At 34.4% G+C, this 25,659-nt stretch overlaps 3 protein-coding genes across 3 annotated transcripts; 1 reads left to right on the top strand and 2 right to left on the bottom strand.

Annotated features, from left to right (window-relative positions):
• Window positions 1–8,962: 8,962 nt before the first annotated feature.
• LOC140878780 (scarecrow-like protein 33) lies at window positions 8,963–11,549 on the top strand. The gene has a single exon (XM_073282399.1). It carries the CDS (start codon window positions 9,242–9,244, stop codon window positions 11,399–11,401), a length of 2,160 nt encoding a protein of 719 aa, XP_073138500.1. The 5' UTR covers window positions 8,963–9,241; the 3' UTR covers window positions 11,402–11,549.
• A 151-nt stretch (window positions 11,550–11,700) lies between these two features.
• Window positions 11,701–14,729, bottom strand: LOC140878781 (uncharacterized protein C24B11.05-like). The gene is made up of 9 exons (XM_073282400.1): window positions 14,005–14,729; window positions 13,826–13,891; window positions 13,630–13,727; window positions 13,461–13,498; window positions 13,022–13,109; window positions 12,804–12,942; window positions 12,631–12,719; window positions 12,378–12,443; window positions 11,701–12,244 (listed from the first exon to the last, which is right to left on the bottom strand). The coding sequence occupies exons 1-9, from the start codon at window positions 14,063–14,065 to the stop codon at window positions 12,092–12,094; spliced, it is 798 nt and encodes a 265-aa protein (XP_073138501.1). The 5' UTR covers window positions 14,066–14,729; the 3' UTR covers window positions 11,701–12,091.
• Window positions 14,730–17,688: 2,959 nt separating this feature from the next.
• LOC140879668 (ATP-dependent zinc metalloprotease FTSH 3, mitochondrial-like) lies at window positions 17,689–23,914 on the bottom strand. Its single transcript, XM_073283490.1, has 8 exons — window positions 23,728–23,914; window positions 23,356–23,611; window positions 23,189–23,260; window positions 22,497–22,636; window positions 20,881–21,375; window positions 19,998–20,765; window positions 18,728–18,955; window positions 17,689–18,591 (listed from the first exon to the last, which is right to left on the bottom strand). The coding sequence occupies exons 1-8, from the start codon at window positions 23,776–23,778 to the stop codon at window positions 18,112–18,114; spliced, it is 2,490 nt and encodes an 829-aa protein (XP_073139591.1). The 5' UTR covers window positions 23,779–23,914; the 3' UTR covers window positions 17,689–18,111.
• Window positions 23,915–25,659: the final 1,745 nt, after the last annotated feature.

Here is a 25,659-nt window from a genome sequence, read left to right as displayed (position 1 = left end):
TCAAAAGTACTTATAAAATATATCCGATGATGGTAACTCATCTGACACCAAAAATCTAAAATCTTAAGTATATGATGAGATTTTGAGTTCGAACTCAATTATAACAATTTCCTCTTTCAACCCAAACAAAATTATAAAATATAATTGGATCCAAAATATATTAATATATTAATTTTAAAAAAATATTAATATATATAAATCAATGTACATACTCACGCGGCATGTATGTATCCACGTGCTAGTAGTAGTACATGTGAGTGTCATATTTCATGTCAAATATATGTGTTACATTTTTTTTTATATTATCTCAAATACACAATCATGAAGTTTCTATATATGTTTTAACTATTTTCGTCAATAAATTAAAAGAGGATAAAAAAAAGTTTGATCGTCTGAAATATCTTAGTATTTATTTGGCATGAAATGGAGAGATATTCATAATTATCTGTTTTTTTCAAGAAGAGATATTCGTATTTTCAATTGTTAACGTTCAATGGGGAAGCCCTACCAATATTTCTTTATTTTGATTTTTTTTATTTTGACAGATTCTTTATTTTTATTTTAAGTTCAAAGTTTGTAGTGACTTTTCAATTCTGAATTGGGATCGACCCTAAAGTCTACAATTTGTCTTCCGCTTCTGGTGGGGATGTTATTAGGGCTAATTAATTTATTAAAAAACATACGGATCTCTTATTTGATTTGATTTATGAAATAATTTTATTTTTTATATCAAAATTATTTTTCATTTTATATATAAATCGGATTGAGTTATCTCATGTATATAGATTCGTAAACTTATTTCATGAAGGACTTAATTTTAGTTTATATAGTTTTAAATCTTATGTTCACATAATACATCATTAGATTTTATTATTATTTAAAAATTAAAAAAATTGAAGAAAATTAAAATTAAATTGATGTGTGTGCCATGTTCTGTTCTTGAAATTGGAGAAAAGGGAATCGTAAATCGTCATCCTTGACCGTTTACTTTCCACACATATACATTGTTTCCACATATATACATTCAATTAATGAACTTTGACAAAATGTAACACATTTCTATCCAAATATTTTTTGGCGGCCTTCCCGCTATTGATTTCTTGAACTTCCGATGACGCAAGTTTTGTTGCATTATTTCAGCTAACAAATTATGGTTTACATGTAAGACTTCGTGCACCGCATGAGTAAATCGCCGAACATAGTCCCTCAAACTTTCTCCTTCTTTTTGAATGACTGTGAACAAATATGCTGCTGTTTTCGTGTATTTCTTTTTAATTGAGAATTGCTGGGGGAAGTAGTCAGTAAGTTGCTCCAAATTGGCAATAGATCCAGAGGGTAACTTATTGAACCATGTGAGTGATCTTCCTGATAATGTTGTTCGGAAAATTTTACAGTATGCAACATCTGTGATATCATACAAATCCGCTTTCGCATAGAATTTGTCAATATGGTTTTGGGGGTCACTCGTTCCATCGAACTCAGGTAAGCTGGGAATTTTGACTCCCTTTGGTAATTCTTCAGATAATATGTCATCAGTGAAGGGGCTTCGACGTGACGGCAAAATTGCGGACATATTCTCTCCAGTTACATGTGTGCGAGATCCATCCTTCCGAGTTGGATTAGTGATCTTGTTTTTGCCAGAGGTGTCATGAACTGTGTGAACACTTGCTTCACCGTCTTTTTGAGTAGTATTTTTCTTGGTCCTCCCTTGATCTTTATCATTCACTTTAGACTTATCTTTATTTGAGTCTTCATTATTAGGGTCAAGAGATGACGAGCCTTCAGTCTGAACCTTTTTTTTGCTGCTTTTGCGCTTACGGGTTTTTAGGTACTGAGCAACTGCATCTTTTGCTGCGAGTGCTGCTGTGTTTTCCATTAGTGCAGTCAAGGATTCATTGGTGAAAGTAATACTCAGCGGTGCGTTTCCATTGTTATTATTTCCTTGAGACACTTTTGAAGTAATATGTGCTCTCAATGACATAAAGAACAATTTCTCACAGACGACGCCAAGCTGATGTAGCCAAAAATCACTTGTATATAACACGTTGCTTCCGCAAATTCCGGAGTATCAACGGATCCTTGTATGTTCCAGGTGGAGATCTTCAGTGGGTTGTTCCTACGTCACAAAACAAAGTCAGAGGAGCCGGGAGGGTTCCTAGCGAAGGAACTTCGACGCTCAAGTCAGCGATTACTCAAGAAATAATAATCGAGAGCAAAGCGTTATAGTGCTAAAGAAAGTGTGTACCTTAATAATGAGGTGACTTGAACTATTTATAGATATTCGGAGAGTTTCACGGGCTTGAGCCTCTTATGGGCTTTTGTAGAAATTAGGGTCTGCTTGAATTAAATAAATAATATTTAAATAAGTTTGGGCCTCAAAATTCAACTTGGACAAAGCATTACCAGTAGGAACCAAACTCCTAGGATCGACTATTTCGTCAAAAAGACCTAAGGATCGACAGTCAAGCTGCAAAGTGCGGTGAGTTTTACCAAGTATGATCTTTCTAGGACCCGGACTCCAAGTCGTGGGCACCCCCCGTCATAATCCCAAATATAAAAAAACTCCGATCTCCACGCACTCTTTGGAGAAGCAAATCTGGATAAAAACTTACAATCCACCCGAGGTTGGAAATAAATGTAAGAGTTTGGCATGGAACGACGCACCACGAAGAGGGAGAAAAATAGCTCCGCAGTCGGAATCAATTGAATTTCGCTCATTCTACGGAGAAAACATGAAAAAACAAGGATAGCCCCCGGGGTCAACTGACTAAAACTCACACCAAGCCTACAAACAATTTCTATCAAAATGGCATTAGGAGGAAGCGAGAGCCCATAATTAAAATACTCCGAGTAAACGGTGAAATATCCCGCGGGAGGGTACTGACAAGAATCTTCTTGTGTTGGGATTTTCATAATATGTCTTGAAAAAAATTCAAGTTTCTCACATGGGTTTGAAATTTCCGAATTACCCAATACACACTCGTCAACCCCCTCTGATGAACCTCCGAATCTACTCCTTTCACAATAGTCAGATTCACTAACAATTTTTTAGGGAGTCGGACTCTTCGGATCACGCGGCAGTGGGGCGTCTAAATCACTCACGGGAGAAACACGGTCATCAAAATCACTATTGTCATTATACTCCGTGCAATGAAATACATTATTACTTCGATTCTCCCTTAACAAGGACAATATTTTACCACGCGGCGGACACCCTGCACAAATATATATATATTTTAACAAAATATATATATATATATATATATATATATATATATATATCATATACAACTACAATCATGACAATTAATTAAATTCTAATATTTTGATATTAGACAGAAAAGTTAGAGTGGAGAAATCAAATTCTCATAATTTTAAACAAAAGCAAAGTAATTATTGTCAAAAACAAAATCACACAGTAATTGCAAATTAGTAATAATGACACGATATATTGTATATGCATATGTGTATATGTATATCTATCCATCCCTTTCACGGCCCAAAGAGTTCATCGTCACACCCTTGCCACCGCCGCCGCCCAGCCGTCGCCATATCGCCGCCATGCCGCGTCGCCGCCGCTCCTCCATCGCAGATTTGGGGCCGCTGCTGCGCGTCCATCACAGATCTAAGGCCGCCGCCACTGCGCATCCATCACAAGTCTGAGAGCACCACACCTCCGCCTTCTTCGCACTGCATCGCCGCCTCTCCTCCTCGTTCCAAATTTAGCCAGGCCGCCACCTCTCTTCCTCGTTCCAGATTTAGCCAAGCCGCCGCCTCCCTCCCTCTGGGTCTGCATCGCCGACGCCTATTGCTTCTCTAGAGTCGCACGCCGCCGCCTGCTGCTCCCCTAGCCTCCGTCGCCGCCGTCGTCCGACCGATGGTCAAAGGAGATGGTGGAGGATTGGATAGAAAGGGATCCACATAACATATACATACACAATATATTCATCTTTTTTACGTTGAGAGAGAGATAGAGGAGAGAGAATAATGTGCATGTATTAATAAAATTAAAGGCACATGGTGAGAGAATTGATCTTTACCCATAATTTTTGCAGTGGCAAACATTATTCGTTTTCGACAACTAAATTTCTGGCAATACTTCGAAAAACATTCTACTCTCGGTCCTCTCAAACACACGCGACACGCCCGAGAGTGGGGGGCCTATGACAGGTTACACCTAAAAATTCACCTGGGCCCGAGCCCAATCATGAAGGTCCACTCCGAATATTTTTGAGGCCCAAGCTTATTTAAATATTATTTATATTTAATTCAAGCAGGCCCTAATTTCTACAAAAGCCCATAAGAGGCTCAAGCCCGTGAAACTCTCCGAATATCTATAAATAGCTCAAGTCACCTCATTATTAAGGTACACACTTTCTTTAGCACTATAACGCTTAACTCTCGATTATTATTCCTTGAGTAATCGCTGACTTGAGCGTCGGAGTACCTTCGCCGGAAACCCTCCCGGCTCCTCTGACTTTGTTTTGTGACGTAGGAACAACCCACTGAAGATCTCCACCGGGAACATACAAGGATCCGTTGATACTCCGGAATTTGCGGAAGCAACGTGTCATATACAAATGATTTTTGGCTACATCACTTTCTATTTTTAGTGTGTGTTAAATATTCGAATTCTATCTAAGGTTCTCTGTTGTTGCTATGTCTCAATAAATTAATTCGAGTCCTTTTTAAAAATAAAAAAATAAAACGTGTTTAAGAAATATTATAGTTAAATTATATATGTGTTTATCACGATATAATAATAACCACGTAATATATAAAAATTAATATAATTTACTTCTATTTTATCGTTACTTAATTATTTTATAACAGTTATTAAATAAGTTTATAAAAATATTGTTTATACATATAAAAAAATCATGTCATACGCTTATGTATTTGTTGGGGTGCAATAATTGTCCCTACTTGGTAGAGCGACCGAATCATGACGTATAGACTGTTGTGCGGTTTAAAAAATTTGAGTTGCATCATTAACACTTGCTATAGTTTTTTGTAAAGCGGCAAACGTTCGGTCCTACAATAAGTATCAGAGCCAAGTCATGAGTTCGATTCTCATTAATTGCAACGAATCTAATTATTGAGAGGGAGATTGTTATGGTGCAATAATTGTCCCTGGTTGGTAGGATCTAACCACCATGACGCTTAGGTTGCACTGCGGTTTAAAAGATTTGATTTGCACTATTACCATCAGCTATAATTTTTGATAAAACGGCAAACGTTCGATAATATAGTCTCGAATGATGATTGTTTATTATATAAAAATAGTTAAACCTCCCATAATATCTAATTTTGATATATGGGTGAAACTTTTTTATAATTTCATAAATACTCTTTAACCACCGAATTTCAGTGCATTTTTTTTTCTTTCTTTTTTTTTTTCCATTCGATCATATTTTCTGTCTTTTAACATTTCAATTAAAAAAATTAATATATTTTATTTTATTTCATTTTTAAAAAAAACATACATTTTTTATGGATAATGCTATATGTACATAGAGTTTTACATAGATGATTACACGCTCTATTAAATTAGAAAAATATATCAAAATACTTTTTAAAATATCTTTATTTTCAATCTACAATTGTTTTTTTTAAAAAAAACTCTTAACGAAAATATTATTATTATTTATTTTATTATTTATTGTGCAGTTTTAGAGGTGTCAAAATTAAACCCGAACCGAGTTGACCAGATAATTATCGGATTAAGGTTGAGGTTTTGAGGTTCAGGTTGAACCCGAAATATTTGATTTTTTAAAAATTTTTAACAAAATAATTAAATACACATAATAATTATCCGAATATTAATAGCGACCGACTCGAACTCGACTAATCTGATCAACCCAAACCTACATGATTTGATTTTTTATTTTTTTTAACAAAATAATTAATTATTACACATAATAATATTAAATATATTTTAATTTAAATATATATTTTTTTGATTACATAATAAATTTAAATATATAATAATAAATCTCGCTTATATATGATTTAAATTTGAAATTTTAATTAAAATTTTTTTAAATATATTTACTATAAAAATAGACAATTATTATTTTTGTTGAACTTAGAAAATAATTAAATTTTCATAATTAAATTTTAAAATTTTATAACATAATTTTTTTTTGGAACTCAATAAAATTAATTCTATAAGTAAGTAATAAAAAATAATAATATTTTCGTAAAAAAAAACTTTGAGCAAGACAAAGAATAGTAGGTTGAAAAAAAAAAGAATTTTGAAATATTTTCCTAATTTAATAGGATGTGTAACCCTTTATGTAAGACTCTATGTACGCTTAACATTGTCCTTTTTTAACCTGTTCACACGCATCAAATTTGTCATAACCTACTAGTTAATATTAATAATCAAGCAAGCGATTAGAGCTGTCAAACGGGCCAACCAATGGCGGGGCGGGTCGGTCCAACAAAAATCCACCTTTTGGCGGGTCGATGGCGGGCCCAAAATTCTCAACCCAACCCAACCCAAGGTGGGTTGCGGATTAGGCGGGCCGGTCCACGGGTTGGCTCACGACAATAAAAAATATATATATATAATTAAATATAAATATCATTTCATAAATAAATATTAATAGAAATATATTAATAAAAATTTAAATTATTGATTTCATGTGTGTAAATTTTATATAAAGTAATTAAAACAAAAATTTTTTTATAACTTTTATTAAAAAATACATATATTATAATAAAAATAAAAAATAAATTATTAATCCTTCAGGCCCGCGGCGGGCCAACCCGCGCGGATCGCGAGCCCTGGCGTGGCCGATCTAGGCCCACCTTTTGTTGGGTTGAAAAAATGTCAACCCAACCCACTTAAATTGTGTGGCGAGCCGGGCTGATCCGACGGACCTAACCTAAACTGACGGCTCTACAAGCGATAGCCACCTTGCCTAAAATACTTATTTGTGTTCCGTTTAATATAATTTTTTTGTTTGTTACGTTATCGCTTCTTGACGATAATATTGGGGCGTATCTATATAATTATTGATATCTTTATTTTTATCCTTTTTTTATTTTATAATGTTTATTTCTCTAATGATGATTCACTTTAATAATAGTATAATTAATATACTAAAAATATCAAAGTCACGCAATAAATTAGTGCATCATAAAGTAATTAGTAAACACGTACAGTGAGACTCCACACTTGATATCATAGATGGATCCACGTACAAGTGGAATTTTTTGAAGAACAATGACATGCAAGAAGTTGGAGACAATGCTTTTTTCTTTTCTTTTCTTTCTTCGTCAAAAAATACTTTTGTATATTTGCAGCAATCATTAATTCAAGACAATAATTTAGTTAAATATTTTTCGCACGAGTATTCTATTTTGTTAGACATAAAAAGTTTAATTTTAATTAATATTCTAAAAATGATGAACAAATTGAATTTTATAAATAAATTATGAAGAATTCACGATACAAGGTGTGATATACAAATCTCGATATTGGTCAAAGAGAGGTCAGAAATAAGCATTTAACACAAATTCACTAGGGTATAGACTTGAGAATACTATTGTTTTAACTTGTAGAGTGTTGAATTTATGTGATCTATTTTATATAAATATCGTGTTAGAAAATTATTAATTTAAAAAATTCGAGCCCTTCAAAATTAACCGATAATATATTTCATACAAGAGCAAAGAATGAATTTTTTTTGCATTTGTTAAACAATCGTACACTATTGCATGCTTTGAAACTTCAACACAAACAGATCATCAACGGATGAATACAATGCATATGAAATTTTCAAAGATTTAAAAAATCTATCCTCCAGATTTATAAATAATTATCATCGTATATTCAACTCCGTAATAAAAAATTCAACGATTCCTCTCCACTAATCAATTTATAAACTTTGATCGAATTAAATTCGCCATTTAAAAATAATATGACAAAGAAACATCGTAATCAGTTACAACAATATAATAAAACTGTTCGCACAATTGATGGGACTTGAGTATTGACCCGAAACTTACTTATCTCGGGCAAAAAAACTACTTAAATCTATCTAAATAAATTAAAAAAACTACCCGCAATTAACGGGAATCGAACACCAATTGATCTCAGGGCCTCACCCTTAACCATTGGGCTAAGGGTTCATTGGCGAATCTGACCTTTTTATTTTTTATTTATAAAAGGGTTGACCAGAAGGAGATTCCATCCCACATGAGTCAGAGGCTCATTGGCTCATGCGGAGGTTAAATCGAGGGATGTACACGAGCACCTGAGGGAGGGAGCAACATAGCCAATCCCCAGAGCATACCCCACAATATTTCAGCATGGAATATGCTCCACACAAGGATCGAACCCGCAACCCTGGGAAATTTCTTCTCACGTCACCTTAGATTTTACCAACTCGCCTATGCCCCTGTGGATAACTTTTTATTATTTATTAGACGAGCAAATCGTGAACACAAGAGTTACTATAAGCAAGTTGGCCGATGAGGACTTAGTCCAATGGTTGAGTTTGATGTGATGTCCTGAAATCAGTTGGTCTCATGTTCGATTACGTATTTATTTAAGTAGATTTAGAAATTTTTTTATAATTTTTTTGTTCGAGGCAAGCAAATTTCGTTAGTTGTACCGAGTGTGGACAATTACATCATATTTTTGTAATCTGTATCGAGATATACTTATACTCTTTAAAAAAATAAAAATGAATGAATTGACAGAGTCTTGGGCTCCAAACATGACGACAACAACACTTTGGAGACAGATTCATGTATGAATCTTACAAATTATATTCGAATCTTATAAATTATTACACAGGGACCAAAAAGTCAAGGGTGGGTGACTACTTTAATTGCTTACCGGCTCCACTACTTTTGGCCCCGGCTCCAAGCATCATGAATTTCCTCGAATTTGCTTTGTTTCCTTACCCATTTTCATCCTATAAAAACCTGATCCCTTTTTTCTTTCGTGAAGTTTAAGTCAAACTTTTCTGGTCTCTATCTTTTTTTCTGTGGCTGGAAACCTGTCCAGATTCAATCTTTGGTAACTCTCCTCCAAGGTACACACCAAATCTTTTTGGAGTCATTTTGTCTTCCGGGCCTTTTTTTCACTTTCTTGTACTGTTTTTTTTTTGTTTGGATAGGGTAGCTTTTCTCTTTTTTTTTTTTTTTTTTTTCAGAGTATCAAATTTCAAGATTTTTCTGTTGAACTAGCTGGGATAAAAGTAGATTTGAGTTTGAGTTTGGAATGAATACTGTAGTCCATCAATACTCGGTTGCTACGGAAGATTTTCAGTTTAATCACCTTGCAAAATTGAATTTTTCCCAAGAAAATGGAGTGAATGAATACAACTTCAACCATGATTCTGATGTATTACCAGTTGAAACCAAAGGGTCGTCCCCTGCTGATGAATCTTCATCGGAGGGGGAATGTTCTGCAGAATATGACCATTCTGATCCAATGCTTAAGTTCATAAACCATATGCTTATGGAAGAAACAGACTTGGAAAATAAGCCTTGTATGCTTCATGATTGTTTGGCTCTTCAAGCCACTGAAAAATCCTTGTATGCTGTTCTTAATAATGATTTTGGTGAAAATCCCGGAAGCCCCAGTGATAATTTCACGAAAAGTACCTGTAATAGTGTTAGTGCAAGCTCTTCTGATGCCACCAGTTTTATTGAGTCCAATTGGAATAATCAAAATCAATGGGAGTTTGAGTCCTTCATTACTACCCCTTTGTCTGAAGGTCTGAATTCTTCTTCGTTGGCTCGGCAGTTAGATTCACAGTCGTTTTTTGATTCATCGGAGAGGATCTTTGGTCATGGTGTTTTTACTCTGGATGGCCCTCCTTTGAGTCAGTTTTCGGTTTCCAATTCATTGAGTGAGAGCCCAGAACTCAAGCTTAGTGATAACTTTGTTAGCCATTCCTTAGAAATTAAGCATATAAACGAGGAAGTTGTGGGGAGAGATGAACTTGACCGTTCTCCGGATAGCTCAAATGAGAAGAAGAATCGTGGTAGAGGGGATGGTGATTTCCCGGAAGAGCACCGGAGTCGCAAACAAGTTGCTGATGATCTAGGTGAAGTGGAGCCACTGGAGATGTATGATAATGTGTTGCTTTGTTCGAATACAAAAGATCCCCTGATGCCTTACCATGTTGAAGTCAAGAAAAGTGAACCCACAAAGAAATCCCGGAAAACAGATAAATCGAAAGATTCAAGCAAAGGAAATTCCAAAGGTGGCAAGAAGCGAGGCGGGGAGAAAGAAGTGGTGGATTTGAGAGGCCTATTAATACAATGTGCACAAGCTGTTGCAAGTTTTGACAGAAGGACCTTCAATGATCTCTTAATCCGCATAAGGCAGCACTCATCTCCTCGTGGTGATGGCTCCGAAAGGCTGGCTTACTATTTTGCCAATGCCCTCGAGGCTCGTTTGGATGGGACCGGGACAGAATTATACGCAGCGATTTCTTCCAAGAGGATATCAGCTGCTATGATTTTGAAAGCTTACAAGACTTTTATCTCAGCATGTCCATACAGGAAGATGTCGAATGTGTTTGCAAACAGGACGATCAAGAAACTAGCAGCCGGAGTTGACAGAATTCACATTATTGACTTTGGAATTCTGTATGGCTTCCAGTGGCCCTGCCTGATCCAGGCTCTTTCTGATCGCCAGGAAGGACCTCCAAAGCTTCGAATAACCGGTATAGATTTTCCACAGGCAGGTTTTCGGCCAGCAGAGAGGGTTAAGGACACTGGCCACCGACTTGCAAAATACTGTGAGAGGTTCAATGTCCCATTCGAGTTCACGGACATAGCTCAAAGGTGGGAAACTATCAAACTTGAAGATCTCAAGATTGACAAAAACGAGCTACTCGTGGTCAATTCTTTGCACCGGCTTCAAAATGTGCCAGATGAGACTGTAACCGTGAACAACCCGAGAGATGCGGTTTTAGATTTGATCAAGAAGATCAATCCCGATCTGTTCATTCATGGAGTGGTCAATGGGACTTACAACACCCCTTTCTTTATCACTCGGTTTAGAGAAACACTCTTCCACTTCTCCTCCATGTTTGATATGTTTGAGGCTTCCATAGCTCAGGAGGACCCTGAAAGGCTTCTTTTCGAGGAACATATCTTCGGGAAGGAAGTTATGAATATCGTAGCTTGTGAAGGCAGTGAGAGGGTCGAGAGGCCGGAGACGTATAAACAGTGGCAGTCTAGGAATGTAAGAGCGGGTTTCAGGCAGCTCCCACTCGATCCAGAAATCGTGAAACATGTGAAGAACAAGGTGAAGAAGGAATATCACAAGGACTTCTCAGTGGATGAAGATGGGATGTGGATGCTGCAAGGATGGAAAGGTCGTGTCATTCACGGCCTTTCGTATTGGAAGCCTACCAGCAAGTGATCTAACAATGGTACAAGCTATGTTAAGATAAAATTTCCGCAGGTCATAATGTGCGGAGCATGTTTGTAGATCTCCTGCCTTAGTTGTGGATGTTGCTTGTCTATGTATGAAACTTTTAGTCTATTTTATGGTTGACAGCTTCCTGCCACACCTGCTTCATTTGTTACTTCCGTAAGTATTTTCTACCATCAGCTGAGTTGTTTTGATGAGATACCTTAATGGTGTCGTTGAATTTATTGTCGAATACAAGGGTTGTATTTTCAAATACAAGGAAGAAAAAGAAACGAACGAAAAGAAGATGTGGAACTTTACATGTTCTTTTCTTTTAATCAGTAAATAAAATGCATGACTCATCAAAGCAGATACAAATGCGCTCGGTATATCCACACCAAATGATGAGAGTCAATACAGTATAACTCAGCTACATACTAGTAAAATTAGTAAAAACATAGACAAAACTAACTAATGTATTTAGCAATCACATCACCATCAAAACGTCTAAGCGTTGTAAATTGTAAATGCATGGGCAAATATGTAATTTAAATTTTTCAGAAAATCCTATCGATATCCGGGTCTAAACCATGAACATCTTGACATTCCTGGCAGATCAAATGTTAAATATGGTAGCAGAGAAAGCCTCCTAGTAATTTAAATTTATATGTTCTTGATCTAGTAATAGTTGCCCCGAGTTCAAGCCCTCACACAAGTCTCTAGAGAAGCCTTTTCCGAATGGAGAGTATCTATCTTTTCTCCGGCTTCCCACAGCTCTGGCAAGGCCTCCTTCATATTGTGAATGCTCTTCAATGCATAATCTACACCTTTTGTCCTAAGAGATTTGCCAACCTTTGTTCAAGAAAATACAAGTACTCAGCAAAAATGTACACGTTTGATACTTATTTGTTTGTCTGGTTTTTATCCTGGGGAGTAAGTGGTGGATTAAAAACGCAAGAAAGATGTTTCACATTATTCTACTCACCAGAACGGTTTGAAGGCCAAGGGCATTTGCTGTTTGTAGATTTCGAATCGAGTCATCAAAGAACAACTGGAAAAACAAATTAAACCCATGTTAGTAGTCTAAAAGCAAGTTTTGAGTAGAGGTTTTACGATGTATTTCCTATGAAGGATCTAAATGTTGTTAAAGCTATATTGTAAAAGTATGGAAATGGGATGTATCAGTCAGCATGAGATGCCACGAAAAAACTAGGAATATAGCATGCTTTATCTCCTACCGTTTTGTGAGGATTAATATCTGCAACCTTAAAAGCTTGTTCAAAGGCATTTTCAAATGGCTTGCACACAATTGGGGACTTTGGAAGTCCTAGAACAAAGAGAGAATCAAGCAGTCAAATATAAGCACAAAACCATACAAACTGCAAAATGTTCTTCAATCTTTTCAACTCACCATCAAAATCATCGTCAGCTACTACATCCTTGTGAGTAGGATTCAAGATCTCAAAACATATAATATCATCAAAGCAATCCTCTATTCCTAGCCGGCTAAGAATTTGAGCAACATGAGCGTCATTTCCGTTTGAAAATATCTGTATGAAGTGAAATTGTCAAATGCCAGACACTTAAATTGAATGTATTCACTTCTACATTTAAAAGAAAGGAACTTACAACTTTTCTTATCGGTAAGCTATGCAGAAGACTCCTTAATGTGTGATCAGGCTTTAGCCATTCATAAGGTAATCTCCCATGCACAAAGCTGAACATAAGAATACGGTGTCTTAAACAATTTTCCACACAGACAAAGTTTGACAAGTACAATTTCTTTGATTCCGTTATGAAAAACAGCGAGGAATACGTTTACACACTTGTTTCATCTCAAAGGAAATGAAATGGAAATGCTTGTAAGAATATAGTAAAGAAACGTGGCATATCATTTCAGTTTCTGATTTTATTTTTTTAGCAAGATATCCATTGAAAACGTTAAACTTTGATAATGATTTTGCTATAAAGGAGAGTGCGGTGACAAACACTTCTTCTGTACATTTCTTAACAAAAAAGAAGCTATCAACAAAACGAAGGAAGATTTAAAAGGAGCAGTGTCAAGTACCTGTGATAATCATCATAATCAAAATCATATCCAACAGCCTGAAAGAAATAAACGACTTTTAACTTATCAAGTTATAACTTATTAGTTCTGATTCCATAGTAAATCGCTTCTCTTCAATCCCCTCCATAGTCAAATGTGGCATTTATTGAAAAATTTCAAGAATACATACCCTAAGACCGGCCATAGTTGTTCCATAATCCTTGTACAATACAGCACACATTTCTGGAGCTTTATGCTCCTCTATCTGAAGCTTATTGATCATGTACTCTGAATCAAAACATCAAATGAGAAGTCAATGAACAAATAATAAAATGAAATCGCACCACGTACACAAATTATATAAAAAAACATTATCAACACATTACCTATGATGTTCTTGGTGCATTCAACAGATATACCAGAACTCAGGGGATAAAGAGTATCATCAACATCTGCAAATGTCACAAGAAAAATTGAAATTCTAATATAACCCTTGAATATTTATTCCCCCATTTCTGCAAAAGAAATATGAACCATTTCATGTTTCACCCCCAGAAAAACTCACCAAATAGAACGCATTCATATTTTGACTCTGTAGCTTTATGGTAGCAATCTTGATTCTCCATTTCAATTTAATTTAATGGAACTGAAAACTGAAAACTAAAAATAAAGAAATCGTAGGTAAATCACGAAATATAAACAAAAAATAAAACAACAGCATTAACCGCCCATTCGTTTACTGTCTCGTAAAAATAACACCAAAATGTTTTTCATGCGTAATTTATCTAAAAAAATCATTAAATTTTATCCCCCGAGTTTTGAATTTCAAATTATTTCATACATGATATGGTTTTCTATCACTAAAAACCATAGTCTGGGTTGCATATAAATGAAACAATGGCAAGCCATTAGCATCTGTCTAACAACAACCAGAAAAGATCAATATATTCTAATAATTTTTTAAGGGACTTTTCTTTTAAAAGTGAGTTTAAAAAAAAAATGGATTCGCAAAATACATACATCATATGGTTTTCGACCACTAAAAACCAAAGTCTGGATTCCGTTCCTACCAAATTATATATATTTCATAAAAATGAGACAATAACAAGCCATAAGCATCTGTCAATAATAACCAGGAAAGATCAATATGATCTAACTATTTTTTTAAGGTACTTTTCTCTTGAACTCAAGAGCAAGAAAGCAAGAGTGTTTTTTTAAAATTAAAAAAAAACAAATGAAAACAAATATTCAGAAAAAACAAAAAACTTCGATTTCACAAAATAAATATATTATCACCCCAAACCAAGTGCCCAAAAAAAAAAAAAAAAACCCCCACAAATCGCATCGAAAAAGGAAGAACGATCACGTAAAAGAGGGTTCTTCATTCAGAAGTGAATCTAATAAATCTGCACCACATGCTTCAAACTAAACCCAGGAATTTCCAAAATGCATAAACACATCAATGTGGGTAATTTTACATCCAAAACCCAACAAGAAGATAAATCATAACACCTAAATAATCGAAACGTTGATGTTCCGTGTGCATTTACAAAAACGTAACTCTGTAGAAAAAATATACTGAAATGGGATGAGAACCCAGAAAAAAAAGGTACCAGATTATGTTCCAAAACGTGAAATGAACATGCCGTAAATTCTTCTGAAATTGGTTGGGGTGATGGCGAAAGGAAGCAGGCAAAGAAGGAAGTTTAAATAGAGGGAAATGAGACTGTTTTAGGAAAGGTGGGAAAAACGAAAGCGACGAGAAACGGATAAATATTCATATTTGGAGACTCTCCAAATCATTATTCTTTTAGAAACGATTTTATAATAGTTTAGTATGTTATCGTTGATATAATAATTATATAAACAAAGATTTTTAAAAACATGGGAAATGATTGTTATAGAGAAGATGCAATTTTTTTTTTCTTTTGGGAAAATGAGAAGATACAATATTTTTATTGAAATATGTTTGTGTGATAATATTTATTATATGAAAATTAAGTATTTTTCTAATTTGATATTTTATTAGTATATCAAAAATTACATCATAATTACTATCGGGCATTCGTGTTTTAATTTTTATTTATCTAAAAAACAAATTTTAATCTAATATATTACATGAGCGTGTGCCTTGTTTTTGCACGTCTACCTTCATGAACTAGTCTGTTTAAGTTTATATAATGTATTTTTTTTTTATTGATAAATATATCTAGACAAATTATGAAAATGTAAATCAAAATAATATTTGACATATTGATGGGAATTGAACGTTTTAATATAACATGATCGTTTGGATAAGTTAGAAAATACGAGTCTAGTAAAATATACAATGGATAGTATAAAAATGTGATATCTGGTGTCCAGATTTCATTTCTATATTATATTGATGATGTTTGGATAAACTGGATGTCCAAGTTATCAGGGTAGTGAGGTGGGCCTGACAAGATGGTCGGGCTGGTAAAGATGGTATGTAGCTTGTCCTTCCCCGATCGAGGTAATCTGCACACGAGGAAAGGAAATAAGAGCACGTTAGTGGGGCGCCGGAAGGTTTTTTGGCGGGGCCACTCCGATGCTTAAGTCAGACTTAGAGATAGAGTGGGCTTTTTAATGAAAAATGAGTATAGTGATTCTCCTATTTTGGGTTAACATATCTTTACTGATACCCGTTTCAAGATATTTATAGACCTTGGAGTGAGAGTATCGCTCCGCATTTTCAGGGTAATGGTCACGTTGTGAATCGTGGGTACGGGGCCTGCCCACGTCTACCTGTTCTGCACGATCACGCCTAGAGGACCGTGATTATGGCAACGTGGGGATTGTGCCCCTGTAACATAGGCGTGCACTGGGCCATGAAAACTTAGTCTTCCCGGGATCCTGAGGTTCCTGGTCCCTCTTTGGCATGAGGACAAGTCCTGATACCTATGGCTTTGCATAACCTTGATACCCCTGGCTTCCCGAGATATCAGATATGAACAGAGTAGAGTATAATGTTATACTTAATACGAACATATTCAATCAAATATATGTAATTTAAATCCTAATCATGTTACTTTTATTTTATTTATATATAAAAAAACTACCGATATCATTAATTCTATATATTGTAATATTATTTGAACTCTATTTTATAAAAATACTATCGATCTAATTTTAATAAAATAAAATTACGAAGAAAAATGGTATGCACGTATGGTAGTGTTTATTTGACCTTGAACGTAGTTTGTTAGGAATTAATTTTGAAATAATTAGAGGTTCTAGACTTACGACACGAGACCGACGATAATGAATTAATTAATAAAATTTTTTCTCAATTTCATTTAATTTTAGTTCACGCCAACTCCTTTTGACCAATAGCTATATATTGCCCTTCATAAAAAAATTATGAATCGTGGAATTTTTTCGGGCATCGATCAATATTTTATTGCGAACATTATTGTTCGATAATTTCAAGAAAAAATGCAAATTGATTTTCTATTGTGTTATTTTTACTAGGTCTTGAATTAGAGGTCATATTCGAACGTAACTAATATATGATGAGTTACAAGTTATATATCGATCTATCAATATAAATTTGATGCATCTGTTTAGTCTTCGGTTATAATATGATTAGATAGTAAATTAAAAAATCTCAACGATTTTCTTTAGACAAAGAAAAACTCGATGATTTCATGGGCAAGCATATGTTAATTTCCTCTCGACTAAGTAAATAATTTTTCGCCTCCGTAGGGTGGGGTAAAGAAACGGAGCATACTGCATAGCAGTAAATGTAATCATTTAATAGATATTTAGGTTTCGTTTGAACATGTATTTATAAAATGTTTTTATGAAAAATTTTTATAAAATGTTTAAAAGTTGTTTTAAAATATGTGTTTGGATAATTATTCTATAAAAATATTTTAACTTTTTAAAAATAATGTTATTCATTTTTGTCTTCTATAATTATATTTTAAAAACATTTATTACTCTCAAGTGTTCTTTAAAATTTATACTTAGAGAAAAAAAATTTAAAAAAAATCAAAAAAAATTTATAAAAATTATATCCAAACACATATTTGAAAAATATTAAAAACGTTTTTAAAGTGAATGTTCAAATAAAACCTTAGGATTCAAAGAAACTTAAACTTTAATGGAGATCATAACGAGTACTCTTGCCATATATATATATAGATTCTCAAGTTATAATATTCCTATTTTTTTTTCAAAGAAAATTACAATTGCCTGGCGACTCCGTATTTACAGTAGCAAGATAAAACATGATTTGCAAGCCAGTCATTCCATAAAACGGACAGGCCGATAGTTATTTCGGCAATAAATGCAAGATAATTAGAGATGCGAAATCTTGAATGAACAAGCCATTTGAGACGATGATGGGAGAAAGAACAATGAAACCCCTTCTGCTGCCAAGATTTAATTGTCACTAAGTTACATTTACAAACAAATTACATCTTCAACTCCGTTGTCTTCTCTAAAATCCAGAGTCGCTCCACCGGACTTAAACGAAGCGATGATCAAATGCAGAATGGTTTTTAGTAATAATACAGTTTTATGGCATGTATGGATACGTTTTTCCAGTTAGCATAAGAGCAACCCGAGGCATCATTGATGAAGGTAGAATTTTGCACTCTGGATATGTCGAAACAAACATCAGAAGTCAGCAAAGATCCACGGAAACTTATGTGGGAACAACCTCTGGAATAAGAGGTGAAGACCCATCGTCTTCTGTCGTCCCATCCTCAACAGTTTTCCCAACCTCTTGCTCTTCTTGCTGAAATCCTTGCTTATATCTGTCGTAATTTGTCATCTCACTTGATTTGAAAGGACGCTCGCCAAGTACCCGGAGCAAGTCCTCTTGATGAAGAGTTTCTTTTTCCAGCAACAACTCAGCAATCTGAGCTACTCGTTCTTTGTGTTCCTCGACGAGTTGCACTGTACGAGTGTATGCCTTTGAAACCCAGTCTCGCACTTCGGTATCAATAATAGCTGCAGTCTTGCTGCTGTAGGGTTTGCTCATCTCAAATCCATCATCCCTCTGTGGAAACGAGAGAAGGCCTACTTTCTCACTAAAACCGTAGACCGCAACCTGGGCATAAGTCATTTTCGTCACTTTCTCCAAATCATTCTGAGCTCCCGTTGATATTTTTCCCAGTAATACCTGAACCAAAAAAGGGGATAAAAGTTGGAAATATTTTAAGCATAGAGAAGATGGAGTTCGTTTCAAGGACAAAAAGTTCTATTCAAAATTAAGAATTTCAAAAACCATTTCCAAGCCAATTAAACTACTTAGCAACCTGTTCTGCAGCACGCCCGCCAAGGGTCATGCAGGTCATATCAAAAAGCTGTTCTTTAGTCATGAGAAGGTTCTCATTGGGAACATATTGAGCGAATCCAAGTGCTGCTGTACCACGAGGAACAATAGTCACCTTCAACAAGGGCTCTGCATGTTCCAGAAACCAACCGACTACAGCATGACCTGATTCATGGTAGGCTACAGTTCGCCTTTCAAGTTTACTTATAACCTGTCGAGGAAAAAGCCAAAAAAATGTAGTGCTTAACTGAAAAGAAAGGGATCACAAAGCCTGCAGAAAACACATTATTTTACTATGAAATCATAAAAACATTGTGCACCAGTGGATCTAAAGAATATATATTTTAAATGCATTAATGTTTCAATTGGATTCGACTCAACTGCTTTGAGTACATTGCACCACATATGAAAGACTGTTTTTAAATGATAATGAGATATATGAAAACTACTTCTCCAGTAACTTAATCCAAGTTCCATCAAAGAGAAAAACAGAGTGACTTCAAAAAAGCACTTCCGTGCTCGATGCCAATTTCTATATCACAAACTGCAGAAAGTCGAGAAAGATAACAGACATAAGCCCCTCTAGATCTCATAATACGAGTCCCTCGCAACTCAGCCACTTGTATCAGACCTTTGAGAGGGAAAAGGAAAGGATAGAAATTCACTTAATGTGGCTAGCAAAGTGGCATTCATAGTAAAGAAAGAACACAACATATATAATGTCAATTGTCAAATACATCATGTTTTAAGATCCCATAACCAAAATCCTAGGCAAAAAGTTTGACTTGATTGAAATATTGCTAGAAAATTAAGGGACAGAATTCAAACATATTTTAGAACTTTGAAAGGAATCCAAAAGCAATTAAATGCGGGTAACTGTCAACTTTACATGGAGAAAATGTGAGATCTATATCGTCATTCAACTGATCTTGAAATGAATGCTGTATTGTTATCAACTTTTGAACATGCTAACTCCAGCTATATATGAAGTCACCCTTCCAAGTCGTCCAACTAAGTCAACCCTTAATTTGTTGCTTATGTTAAATATAACATTAAGACTTAATTTCCAAACAATTGTTTAAAATTAGCTATGGCGAAAACTTGAACTGATAATATATAAGAAACGAAAATCAGAGGATAAAGTTCCATAAAATAAAATCATTTGACTCGTACCAGTGCTTCCGCAAGCAGTAGAAAAACTAGGAACAATTATACCTAAATAAACAAGAAGATCCCTATTCTTAACGACATACCTTATTTTTCTTCTCAAGACCACCAATGACTCTGTCTATTGCTGCATCAAAATGTTCCATTTTCACCAGAGTTTCCTCATATCTGGCAGCTATCAAAGCAGCTTCATTGCAAACATTTGCAATATCTGCACCAGCAAATCCAGGAGTGAGGGCCGCTAGTCTCTGAGAATAATAAGGAGGTTCATGATCTAGCTTAAGCTTCTTCAAGTAGATCTGAAATATCTGTTCACGGCCTTTGATATCCGGTTTATCTATGCTAATTTGACGATCAAATCGACCAGGCCTCAACAAGGCCTTGTCTAAAATATCAGGTCTGTTGGTGCCAGCAATAACAACCACACCAGAAGTAGTTCCAAATCCATCCATTTCAACAAGCAACTGGTTGAGGGTGCTTTCACGCTCATCATTAGAACCAGCAAAACCCCCACGTCCTCTTGCTCTGCCAATTGCATCGATCTCATCAATGAATATGATACTAGGTGCACATTGCCTTGCCTCTTGAAACAAGTTTCTAACTCTTGACGGCCCAACACCAACAAACATTTCCATGAAATCAGAACCAGATATGGACAAAAAAGGCACACCAGATTCACCAGCAGTCGCTTTAGCCAGAAGCGTTTTACCCGTCCCCGGAGGTCCAACCAGCAGAGCACCTTTAGGAATTTTGGCTCCCAGCTCCTCATATTTCTTAGGGTTCTTTAGGAAGTGAACAAACTCCATAATCTCCTGCTTTGCTTCATCACAGCCGGCAACATCTTTAAAATAAATCTGAAACAAAAGGAAGAAAGAGAGGACAAGGACCGTTAGCCTCAGAGACTAATTTTCATAAAATGGAAAATGGCTCAAAAATTTTGTATCAAGCTGGCAGGATATGATGACAAACCTTATTTTTTGCATTTTTGTCCACCTTCGTGATGTGCGCTTTTCCAATGTTGAAAATCCCACGCGCGCCCTTTCCACCGGCACCTCCAACACCAATTCCCCCTTGCATTCTCCGACCCATGTAAAAGAGGAAACCCAATAACAAAACCGTAGGAGCAAATCTCATTAATTCTTGGAACCAAACCATTTCAGAAACATAAGTAACAGGTACATAATCATGTCGGTCAATCCCCAATGCTACCTGGGCTTCCTCCAACTTTTCTTCAAATGAATCAACACTCCCAATATTAAAATAATATTTATATTGGCTTGTTTTCTCACTTGCAAGGGCGCCACCAACAGGATCTTCAAATTTAGATTCTTCAGTTGTATCATTGCTATTTTGATTTCGTGGTGAGCTTCTTACATAAACTTTAGCAACTGACTTATTAGACACAACTATTTGGTCCACTAAACCTGGTTCCAGCAGCTTGTTTTTGAACTCTTGAAAACTAATCTGCAAGGTTAGAGTCAATAAATTTATTTCAACAAGCTAAAGTAGAAAAATTATAAAAGTATATTCACATCAACAATCGTCATCATATCATTGCAAGCCTTAGTCCCAAATTTACCAGGTCCAACTACATGAACAATCATTTCCATTTTGTTATGTCAATAAGCAATCAAATGTTATCCGAGGCAGACATTAGTCTAAAAAACAGATGTCTTAGCATTTCAGTGCCAGGACATTTTGAAAAATGACCTTGAAATCAGAGGTATTCAAATATATCATGAAATTAAAGCTCTTGGAAGTTCCTCATAAATGGAGTCAGGAATAGTATGTGTATACAGTTGCTTCTTCCAATACTCAAATTAAAGAGTAGCGATTTTTTTTCCTTAAAACTATTTTTAAAAACCAGCCACCATGTATCTATCCATAACATAAAGACCAATATATTTTTATTTTCTAATTTTTCTCTTCTTTTATTCCATGAATTTGAACATCCACCACACCAAGTAATTTGAATTGTGACATTTAAACAAGTAATTACCAACAATTGCTGATTCCGAAGGTCGAATATTTGAATTGCGCTGCATAGAATATTTGATTCTTGACCTTTTAAGTGGTTTGATATTAACATTAACAATCTTATAGAACTGGTGTGCTCTCCCAACAAAAGAAGGAACAAGCATAAAGAACATTATAACTTGCCCGATTAATTTTGAAGTCTAAACCTTATAGATATAAACTTAAAAGGCATTTGAAGTTACATGAATCTCAGAATTGCAATCGAGCAATCGATACCGTACAAAATCAAACCATTGCGTGACATACATAAAAAAAAAATAGCATGATTAATTTTTTCCCGGGAAAGCAACGAATCAGTATTCAAGAGAGAGACTGTAAATGAATCCACAGAGTTTTAAAAATTGTAACGCTGTAAAATTTAATAAACTACTTAAACATCTACATTTTTAAGACAGATAAAGCAACACAGATTAACTAGCCAAAGTCCAGAAGAGCAAGGATTTGAGCATCAATATAAATATAAAGTCCAACAATTTTTCATTTTGGCATTAAAATTAGTGACTGCGCAAAATATTATTACTTCAAAAAAAATTTAAAAAAAACATTACCTGTTTCTCTTCATGAGGCAGGTGTGGAAATAATGAAAAAATCAGTGCAAGCGCCATAATTGGTGGGGCAAGGTTTAGCAAATTCTTGATGAAAGTGCCTGTGCCCTGAAAATTGCCATGACCATCTGTGTTTCCTTCCTCTGAGATCGAATAAACCAAGGTCACATAAAGATATTTGATATGGCAACTTAAGAACATCTAAAAGTCTAATATTCAAATGTTGCTCCAAGATAAAATCTCAAAACTCAAATTCTTAATCTTATTGAGGAAATTTCCGACACTCATATAGTTATACTGTTATACAGAAGACACTTTGACAGGCACTCAACTGTTATTGTGGTGGCGTCAGGAAAAAAAAAATCGTGAACCAACTGACGAAAATATATTTGAAACAGTAGCAAAATTCTCAACAATACACCAATTGAATCGCATGTCTGAAGAAACCTTGAGTAAGATATGCCTAGATGCATGCTACTGCTTGAAGAAACACCAAACGAAGATTTGTTCAATAAATCAATACAGGGTTCGGTTATAAAAAGATAAATATTGTGAGGCTTAGGCCTCGGGTTTATGTATTTTAACTGTGAGTCGTGATTTCCGGAAGGACTGAACTTGCAACAAACATAGTTTTAAACATCTCATTGATTCCACTGACTGCCTTCTACGCAAAAAATAAGGAAAGAATAACAAACCTTTCGAACCAGATTTCTGCTCATTTTGCTTCGGAATTTCCTTTTTCTGTCTGGGATAAAAATTTTCGTAGTCTAGCAAGGCAAAACACAACGAACAAATTAAAAGGCACGAACTTTGGCACACAATTCCAAATTTTCAACATAGAACTAAAAATAAAAGCTCTTACTTTTCTTCTTTGGCGCTTCACTGGAGAAAAATCTACGGGTGCGGGCGTTTGCAATGAAGTGCTTAGAATTGGAAAAATAAGACCTAGAAATCGACCCATTTTTGGCTCCTGTCGTAGCTAAATAACCCCTGAGAAACCCTAGTTTTCCATGAAACGGATTATTCGCAATATAATTCGAATGATATACATGCTGAGCTCCAAGAATTTCCTTGTTCAACAACAAGGACCCGCCTTTATCAACACCGTTAATCGCATTCTGCAAACACAAAACAAAAAATATGCAGAATAATAAAAAAACACTCCGATGAAAACTACATCTACAAACTTCACCCAAAAAATATCGAGCAAAGCCGAGGCTCGGCAGTGGCTTACTCTGGAACGAGAGGCGCGCGACAAGGAACGACCGATTCTGGAATAAATCATTCTTGGCAATCCGATCGATTTCGCGGGGAAGAGATGAATTTTATAATTTATTGAGGTAATTAATCGAGTAATTTACGATTGTTCAGATTTTTGTATAGAAGCCAATTGAACCAAAACAGCATGAATTGAATGATAAAAAGATTTTCTTCTAGTCAAAAAAATGATTAAAATATTTTATTTGTTAATTAAATACTTTTTTATTATTCTTTCTAATTTTGGGTTACGCCGGATCCGCCCAAAATATGGAGCCGATCGGACATTGTTTGTTTATTTTTTTAACAATATATGTTTTATCATACTTTATATTTTATATTTTTTATATTTATATATATTCATTTGAATTTTTAAATAATTTATCGATCCTAACATACAAATTATCTGAAAGATCCTTTTCAAAGTTTAAAATTTTAATTAAATATGTGAAATTCTGAAAATTTGTAACTATATGAGAAAACAATATTTTTTTTATAAGCAAACCTGATATATATATATATATCCAAACACGCACACCAGTGTCTATTACACGCAATACATGTATATACATAAATTTTTATTTTAATAATTAATTTTCGTGTGGCATGATGAATTAATTGTTAAATAATTTTGTAAAAAAAATAGTACTTAAATGAACTTAAAAACTGATAAAATAAGATGATTGTAGATAAATTATGTTAGTTACTATATAGTATATACTTGTTAACATTATTAATTATTTAGTATTGTATAGACAATTATATAATTATAATTTTTATTTAAATTTCAACAAATTAATTAGGTTGCGCTTGGATTGAAATATTTTAAATCCATGGATTTCGATTATAATTTTAGTGTTAACAATGAAACATAGAAAAATTTCAAATTCATAACTTAATTATTTACACATATACGTAGATCGATTAAAAAGAATTCTAAATCACCACTTTATTGGATTAACTTCAAATCCATCCTAACTATCATGAATTACCATATAAACTTAAAAGAAGTGGATTTGATGTTTGTGGTGTTATTTTTTTAAACAACAAAAATGCATTTGAAATCCATGGATTTGAAATACTTCTAATTATTATATTTTTAATTAAATAGTAAGATAAGATAATAAGATATTGAATTTTATCGTTATTGTGATCTTAGTTTTATTAGATCAGCGATTCAGCATGATAATTTATTAATTTTCTACTCTTTTCTTTTTAGGTAAGTATGTGAAGTTAAACACTGGTCATAATTAATAAATTTCCTAAAAAATTAATAATGAATCATTAATTGATATTATTTTATTTATTTGTTAATTTTCTATTGGCGGTATTAGAAAACTGTGTGAATGGTGATTATTTTTATATATTTGTTATTATTAATATTAATATTAATATTAATAATATTATTCGTACGCTGCGCCAATCTAGCTTGGGCAACACGAGATTGGAACGGAAATATATGGGTAGGGTCAAAACAATAATAACCCGAAAACGCGTGGATTGCTCAACGACTTATCGCCAACTGAGCGCGTCTTTCAACCTTGTTATAAAAGTAAAAACCTTTTTATCATACTCGATTTTTATTAACCAAAAAAAATGAAGAAATTGGATATTAAAAAACGATACTAAATAATTAAAATGGAAATTAGCGTGTAACTTGTCATGCTGGATGAGGTATAAATATGAAAACTGTTGAGATGAAGTTTCAGAAGATTTAGCGATAAACATTTAAAAAAAATACAAACATAATGAAGTCGAGAGTTCGAGATTACAGTTCAAAAGCTAACATCATATCTTCTTATAAACAAATTTTTCACGCACATGGTACTTATGAAACACAACAATCGTCTCACGATATACAACAAGTTTCATTTTATTGAGTTTATGAATGTTTGACTTTTTCATTATG

The sequence above is a fragment of the Henckelia pumila genome, chromosome 2 (genome assembly GCF_033568475.1).
Source record: "Henckelia pumila isolate YLH828 chromosome 2, ASM3356847v2, whole genome shotgun sequence".
Lineage (NCBI taxonomy): Eukaryota > Viridiplantae > Streptophyta > Magnoliopsida > Lamiales > Gesneriaceae > Henckelia > Henckelia pumila.
This window is presented reverse-complemented; position numbering and strand designations above follow the sequence as displayed.

Coding starts and splice junctions, on each gene's coding strand:
- LOC140879668 (XM_073283490.1), bottom strand. CDS start 23,778: ATGATTTATTCCAGAATCGGTCGTTCCTTGTCGCGCGCCTCTCGTTCC. Junction 22,637..23,188: donor GCAGAAATCTGGTTCGAAAG/GTTTGTTATTCT, acceptor ATTCGATCTCAG/AGGAAGGAAACACAGATGGT. Junction 18,592..18,727: donor GCGGGCGTGCTGCAGAACAG/GTTGCTAAGTAG, acceptor TTTTTGGTTCAG/GTATTACTGGGAAAAATATC.
- LOC140878780 (XM_073282399.1), top strand. CDS start 9,242: ATGAATACTGTAGTCCATCAATACTCGGTTGCTACGGAAGATTTTCAG.
- LOC140878781 (XM_073282400.1), bottom strand. CDS start 14,065: ATGGAGAATCAAGATTGCTACCATAAAGCTACAGAGTCAAAATATGAA. Junction 13,499..13,629: donor CAACTATGGCCGGTCTTAGG/GTATGTATTCTT, acceptor TATTTCTTTCAG/GCTGTTGGATATGATTTTGA. Junction 12,943..13,021: donor GCTTACCGATAAGAAAAGTT/GTAAGTTCCTTT, acceptor CACTTCATACAG/ATATTTTCAAACGGAAATGA.